The sequence below is a fragment of the Trachypithecus francoisi genome, unplaced genomic scaffold (assembly GCF_009764315.1).
Source record: "Trachypithecus francoisi isolate TF-2019V2 unplaced genomic scaffold, Tfra_2.0 Lachesis_group11, whole genome shotgun sequence".
Classification (NCBI taxonomy): domain Eukaryota; kingdom Metazoa; phylum Chordata; class Mammalia; order Primates; family Cercopithecidae; genus Trachypithecus; species Trachypithecus francoisi.
Genome location: NW_022681456.1, coordinates 124,237,844 through 124,245,032, shown reverse-complemented (window position 1 = coordinate 124,245,032; position 7,189 = coordinate 124,237,844). Strand labels below are relative to the sequence as shown.

Below are 7,189 nucleotides of genomic sequence, written 5' to 3'. Positions count from 1 at the left end.
CCAGGAGTAGAGTTTGGGAAAACAAAAAACAACAAGAAAAAAACAATTTATATATAAGGCAACCTTAGGGAGACAGAACAACGAAAAAGGCGTTTTATAAATTTTCTAGCAGATATGACATAGGACATATTATTTTAATGCAAAGCAGATGAAGAACTACCCTACTAGTCTAAACTACGCCCATTAACCTTTAATCATTTGGATCCCCTTAATCCTCTAATCATTGGATCATTAACATTCAAATATCCTGGAAGATTGGCTTATCTGTATTTTAAGAGGAAGCCGGACCTATATTTTACGTCGGTTCTTTGACCATTGGTTGGAGCTCGGGTTTTCAGCCTCTTTCCGGGCTACCTTGTAGCAATTTGAAGGTCAGTCAGTTTCTGCTTGGTTTCAAAGATCCAGGAGAAGCTTAGTGTTGTTCAAGACGCAGATGGACCCATCACAGCAGTTTAATCCAACCTCCATCCCAGAGTCTTCACAAATGCTGACCCAAGAAAATTCTCGGGACGATTCAGGTAAGTCAGATAATGCCCTTCTTGACTGTAAGACTATAGCGGGGTTGGGAAGTCAAAAGGCTGCCGTCTTTTTTTTTTTTTTTAATGTTGACTTCAGTCTTTGGAAGAGGAACGTATTTAAGTAAACCTCAAACCAGGGGGAGTCCAGCTTCCTCCAGTGAGAAAACACAGAGGTCAAAGACTTTATTTTAAAAGCGGTGATGGTGGTGGTGAGAATTATTTTATTCACTATGCTTAGGAGTACTTTAGATTTCTAAGACCAGTTTCTGGGGAGAAATAATTGGAATCACAAAACGCGGCTCATAGCGTGGTTGCATCAGCATCTACCCCAGCAGCAACACATGTCAGGAACGGTAAAAAGGAACAAATACAGAGACCAAATAAAAGATAGGGAAAAAAAAATGAAAGAATATGAGAAACTTAAGTTGAACCTAAAGTTTTTCTTTTTTCTTTTTTTTTTTTTTTTTTGAGACGGGAGTCTCGCTCAGTCACCCAGGCTGGAGTGCAGTGGCGCGATCTCGGCTCACTGCAAGCTCCGCCTTCCAGGTTCCCGCCATTCTCCTGCCTCAGCCCCCAAAGTAGCTGGGATTACAGGAATGTGCCACTACGCCTGGCAAATTTTTTGTATTTTTAGTAGAGACGGGGTTTCACTATGTTGGCCAGACTGGTCTCTATCTCCTGACGTCGTGATCCGCCCACCTCGGCCTCCAAAAATGCTGGGATTACAGGCGTGAGCCGCCGCCCGCGGCCTATTTTTATTTATTTATTTGACAGTGGGGCTCTCCATGTTGCCCAGGCTGGTATCAACCACCTGGGTTCAGGCCATCCTCTTGCGCAGCTGGGACTGCAGGCGTGCGCTACCGAGGCCGGGCTCTAAGCCAACATTTTTGAGACTGGCTTTCCAGCTAAATGTGCCCTTCATGAATGTTAATAAACAGACCAACTGCTTTATCGGGGAAATGGAAGGAAGAGGCTGTAAACGTGCTCCGTAATGTAAATTAGTAGCAGGACCTGCACCGGAGGGCGGCTTACCTAGAAACTGCTCGGGTAATTGTGCTCCCTGATAGGCCAGGTCTTCCGGTGGAGGAACTCCTTTCTTCTTACAGCAGCATCCAAGCGCGGGCCTGACCACAGAAGCCTTCCACGTGGTTTGAAGTCTTATTTATGACCCTGACGTCGGGGCTGGGTGTCTAGGGTGGTGGCAGCAGAAACCCTGGAGCCAACACCCGCGACTTACCGATGCCAGGAGGTCTGGGAACTGGGCCGCTGACGCCCTGTGCGCCTGATCTTGGGTGTGTCCCCTGCGTCCAGAAAAAAGAATGCTGGTCCATGTATCCGAGTGGGAAAGAAAAATGAACGTATCCCTAGTCTCTCCCTTTCCTTGCGTCTTAGTACCTGATAGTTCCACAAAGGATCCTCATTTCTACGTGCACAGGTCCCTAGACTTTGAGAATCGATCTCAGAGTTTGATTATGTTTAATACTTTCACATATACAGGGCAAAAAACAAAACACACACAGGGGGCAGTTAACATAACCTTCTTATTATATGAGATATGCGTATGTATGGGATACGCATCGCAGTTCGGATGAGAAAGGAAGAATGAGTGGTTGATTTCCCAAAATAATTGAGTTTGAGTGAAGAGATCTAATACCATGAAGGAGCTGGGCAGCTAAATTAGGGCTAACTGGAGAGGGTAACAGCCGCCTCGATTGCCCAGTTTTGCTTAAGGATGTGGATTCTGGGAGAAAATAGTATATGAGTTTTTCTTGCCTGTTTCACAAGATTCCACAGAATGCACAGTAGGTAATGCTTGTGAGACACTCAGTGGATCTCTAAGTGTAAGAGAACAGTAAAAGGTAGCTCGGGGCAGGGTGTGGCACACACTTGTAGTACCAGCTACTCTTGGACGCTGAGGTGGGAGGATCGCTTGAGCCTGGGAGTTGGAGGCTGCAATGAGCCATGATAGTGCCACTGCACTTCAGCCTGGATGACAGAGTGAGACCCTGTTTCAAAAAATAAGTCTAGAGACCAAGGGATTGCAGTCATCCCTCAGTTATACTCTGGGCATTGGTTCCAGGACATCCCCAAAATCTGTAAGTGATCAAGTACCACAGTGGGCCCTGAAAAACCTTCAGAAAAGTTAATGTGTGTGGGGATTTCGAATTTTGTGATTGGTTGGAAAAAATTCTCGTGTAAGTGGGACCCACAGTTTATTTTTTTTTATTTTTTATTTTTTATTTTTTTTGAGACTGAGTCTCGCTCTGTCGCCCAGGCTAGAGTGCAGTGGCCGGATCTCCGCTTACTGCAAGCTCCGCCTCCCGGGTTCACGCCATTCTCCTGCCTCAGCCTCCCGGGTAGCTGGGACTACAGGCGCCGCCACGTTGCCTGGCTAGTTTTTTTTGTACTTTTTAGTAGAGACGGGGTTTCACCGTGTTAGCCAGAATGGTCTCGATCTCCTGACCTCGTGATCCGCCCGTCTCGGCCTCCCAAAGTGCTGGGATTACAGGCTTGAGCCACCGCGCCCGGCCGGACCCACAGTTTAAACCTGTGTTGTTCAAGGGTCAACCGTGTTACCATGTGCCTCTGTACAAGTGATTTCTTCCTGCCTTGATTTCCTGCCTTTTTTTTTTTTTTTGAGACAGAGTCTCGCTCTGTCGCCCAGGCTAGAGTGCAGTGGCCGGATCTCCGCTTACTGCAAGCTCCGCCTGCTGGGTTCACCCCATTCTCCTGCCTGGGCCTCCCGAGTAGCTGGGACCACAGGCGCCCGCCAACTCGCCCGGCCAGTTTTTTGTATTTTTTAGTAGAGACGGGGTTTCACCGTGTTAGCCAGGATGGTCCTGATCTCCTGACCTCATGATCCACCCGCCTCGCCCTCCCGAAGTGCTGGGATTACAGGCTTGAGCCACCGCGCCCAGCCACGTCTTCCTGCCTTTTTATTGAGAAGGAGTTTTGCTCTTGTTGCCCAGGCTGGAGTGCAATGGCACAATCGGGTCAACTACAACCTCTACCTTCTGGGTTCAAGCGATTCTCCTGCCTCAGCCTCCCCAGTAGCTGGGATTACAGGCGTGCACCACCACGCCTAGCTAATTTTGTATTTTTAGTAGAGATGAGGTTTCTCCACGTTGGTCAGGCTGGTCTCAGGTGATCTCCCCGCTTCGGACTCCCAAAGTGCTGGGATTACAGGTGTGAGCCACCGCACCAGGCTAACTTTCTTTTTGAGAAAAGACGAGAGGTTGTGCATTGTTTACTGTAACCTTCCACTCTGAGGAATTTCCCACACAGCTGTCTGTCCCCCTGCTTAAGGGCAGACCCAGTTGAAGTGTGAACGTTGAAGATCCCTTTAATGTAATGGTTTTTAACCTTCTCTTTCAGGGTCCTCTGAAATCTGTTCCGAGATGTTGATAAAGAACCTTAGTAACTTGACTATCAACGCCACTAATGAATCCCCTTCCCCTCTACCAGAAGAGTCACTCCATCGAGTGACAGATGGAATTGCTGCAAGAGCACCAGTCCTCAGGGAAATCAGAGATGACTTGATTTACAGGAGGAGAGGAGTAAGAACATTGCTGTCTGTGCAGAGAGAAAGGATGGCAAGATTCAGATACATGTTACTCGGCAGAGTTCGTACGGTATGTTGATGTGATGTGGGCGGGGGCTGCCCAATTCCAGGGAGTGACACTCATAAATTAAGACCTAATTAAGACTCCCTAGCTCTAGGCCCAGTGCAGTGGCTGAGGCCTGTGATCCCAGCACTTTGGGAGGCTGAGGCAGGTGGATCACCTGAGGTCAGGAGCGCAGACCAGCCTGGCCAACATGGTGAAACCCTGTCTCTACTAAAAATATAAAAAGTTAGCTGGGCCTGGTGGCGGGCACCTGTAATCTCAGCTACTTGGGAGGCTGAGACAGGAGAATCGCTTGAACCCTGGAGAGCAGAGGTTGCAGTGAGCTGAGATTGTGCCATTGCCCTCCAGCCTGGGCAACAAGAGTGAAACTCGGTCTCAAAAAAAAAAGACTCCCCAGTTCACGTCTGTAATCCCGGCACTTTGGAAGTCTGAGATGGGAGTATCACTTGAGCTCAGGAGTTCCAGACCAGCCTAGGCGATGTAAAAAATTAATAAAATCAACCATCTGTACAAAAAATTAATTAGCTGGGCGTAGTGGTACATGCCTGTAAGACCCAGCTGCTGTGGGACGGGTGGCTGAGGGCTGACACAGCTGGATCACTTGAGTCTGGGAAGTTGAGGCTGCAGTGAGCCATGATTACTCCACTGCAATCCAGCCTGGGCAAGAGAGAAAGACCCTGTCTCAATAACAAACAGATTCCGGCCGGGCGCGGTGGCTCAAGCCTGTAATCCCAGCACTTTGGGAGGCCGAGACGGTGGATCGCGAGGTCAGGAGATCGAGACCATCCTGGCTACACGGCGAAACCCCGTCTCTACTAAAAAATAGAAAAAAAAACTAGCCGGGCGAGTTGGCGGGCGCCTGTAGTCCCAGCTACTCGGGAGGCTGAGGCAGAGAATGGCGTAAACCCGGGGGCGGAGCTTGCAGTGAGCTGAGATCCGGCCACTGCACTCCAGCCTGGGCGACTGCGAGACTCCGTCTCAAAAAAAAAAAAAAAAAAAAAAAAAAAAAAAAAAAAATAACAAACAGATTCCCTAGTTTCTCTCCCTTATATTGAGTGTAATATTAGTCATCTTTTTCTTATAGAGGTTTCAATAAACATTTTTTTCTTCCCATGAAGCATGAAAGAATACTGACAAACACTGGGCTTAAGGGAGTTAGGGTAAGTATAATTTTTTTCTTTTTCTTTTTGGCTATATATGTGGATGGGTATCTGGTTTGTTTCCTTTTGTCAGAATAGGGAATTTGCTTGGACTTTCTGAATCCCCAGGAGCTCTGGATAAGTCAGTTCATGTTTGTAGTTTTAAAAAATATATTCTTTAAATATATTCTTTATTTTTCAGAGCAGTTTTATGTTCATAGCAAAACTGAGCAGAAAGTGTAGAGTTCCAATATATGCCCTTCCCCCACACATGCTGCCTCTACTGTCAACGTCGCACACCAGAATTGCACACTTGGCAGCCGATGAATTTACCCTGACAGGATTATCATCCAGAGTTCGTAGTTTACACTAGGGGTCACTCTTGGTGTTAGGTTTATACTTTCACGTGCTGTCACAGATACCTTCACGGTAGCACCGTATAGTGAGAAGACAAACGCTTTAGCAGCGTGTCTAGCAGCAGAATGAGTTACATTTAAGGCATTCGGAAAACGGAGACTAGAATGTTTTATTGACAATCTGCACTTGTTACCATCACAAAATGACCCGCAAGCTGCCATTCTGTGCTACCCATATTTCCATCCTCCCTCTTTTTTATCTCCTAAAATGTTTTGCTTTTGGCCTCGATGCCCTTTTTGTGAGTTCCCCGTTCCAACACTTACCTAAATAAACATTATAGTTGAGGGTTTATTACATTTATCTGGGGTACAATATTCCAATTAATCCGTTTCATCATTTTTTTTCAGAAGGAATCAAGACCATTCAAATGTCCCTGCAGTTTCTGCGTGTCTAATGGATGGGATCCTTCTGAGAATGCTAGAATAGGGAATTATGACACCAAGCCACTTCAGCCATAAAACTTGTTCTTGCACCTTTTTCTTCTTGCTGGTAATCCTATATAGCAGGTTGTGAAAGCTATTCTGTGCTAGTATAGACTATACACCAATAATATTAACAAGTTCTAGGATATATTTTTCTTCTTGTATCTTTTTCTTCCTACTATGATACTAGTCATTTGTAAGGGATCTGTGTCATTTGAATGTATTTGAATAACTTTAGCTTTACTGTTTGATTTGACCCAAAGACATAAGTATTCCCATGTGTCTGAGAAGCCCAAAGTCAGTGAGATGACACCCAACATAAAGAAATTGAAGCAAAGTTACTTGTGGATAAAGAAAGCATTAGGTAGTTTGGCTATAGCATAATGACTAGATTTTCTGGCTTTCAAAAATTTGGATTGCAATCACAGCAAACGTCGTTATTTTTACAGTTTTCAGTACAAAAAGGTGTTTATATAGAAACAATAAAGTTGACATTTGAGTACCTTTTAAAAATTGTTCTTGATTTTCTTGTTCTTGCTAACAATTAGATGAACAATAGTTTTATCATTACATTCCTAGAATGTAAATATCTGGCATTCTAATATTTTGTGATATCTTCCCACTGGGAAGAAACTTCACTGTACATTTGGGTGAGATTGGAAACAAAGGCACAGGTATTTGCAAATATCAGCTTCCCATTAGAGATGGGAAAATCGGAAGGAGGTAGAACAGAAGTGGAGCTTTCTATGTTGTTGATAGGAAATATGCAGGGGTCCTCACACCAAGCAAGCAATTATTTTTTGTTTTGTTTTCTGAGACAGTTTCACTCTTCTTGCCCAGGCTGGAGTGCAATGGCACTATCTTGGCTCACTGCAACCTCCACCTCCTGGGTTCAAGCGATTATCTTGCCTCAGCCTCCTGAGTAGCTGGGATTACAAGTGGCTGCCACCACTCCTAGCTAATTTGTGTATTTTTAATAGAGGCAGGGTTTCACCATATTGGCCAGGCTGGTCTCAAACTCCTGACTTCAGATGATCTGGCCTCCGAAAGTGCTGGGATTACAGGTG

At 45.6% G+C, this 7,189-nt stretch overlaps 1 protein-coding gene across 2 annotated transcripts; it reads left to right on the top strand.

Moving 5' to 3' along the window:
* The first annotated feature begins 385 nt into the window (after window positions 1-385).
* Window positions 386-6,183, top strand: DPPA3 (developmental pluripotency associated 3). 2 transcript variants are annotated; one of them, XM_033222939.1, is made up of 4 exons: window positions 386-518; window positions 3,894-4,150; window positions 5,263-5,304; window positions 6,051-6,183. In XM_033222939.1, the coding sequence occupies exons 1-4, from the start codon at window positions 434-436 to the stop codon at window positions 6,156-6,158; spliced, it is 492 nt and encodes a 163-aa protein (XP_033078830.1). In that variant the 5' UTR covers window positions 386-433; the 3' UTR covers window positions 6,159-6,183. The 2 variants fall into 2 exon arrangements, with proteins under 2 accessions (XP_033078830.1, XP_033078829.1); XM_033222938.1 differs by having other exon boundaries at window positions 6,048-6,183.
* The last annotated feature ends 1,006 nt before the right edge of the window (window positions 6,184-7,189 follow it).

Bases quoted from the DNA above. Each gene is read 5' to 3' on its own strand.
- DPPA3 (XM_033222938.1), top strand. From the start codon at position 434: ATGGACCCATCACAGCAGTTTAATCCAACCTCCATCCCAGAGTCTTCA. The intron at 4,151-5,262 runs GTATGTTGATGT...CTTCCCATGAAG, and splicing joins TACTCGGCAGAGTTCGTACG to CATGAAAGAATACTGACAAA. The intron at 5,305-6,047 runs GTAAGTATAATT...ATTTTTTTTCAG, and splicing joins CTGGGCTTAAGGGAGTTAGG to AAGGAATCAAGACCATTCAA.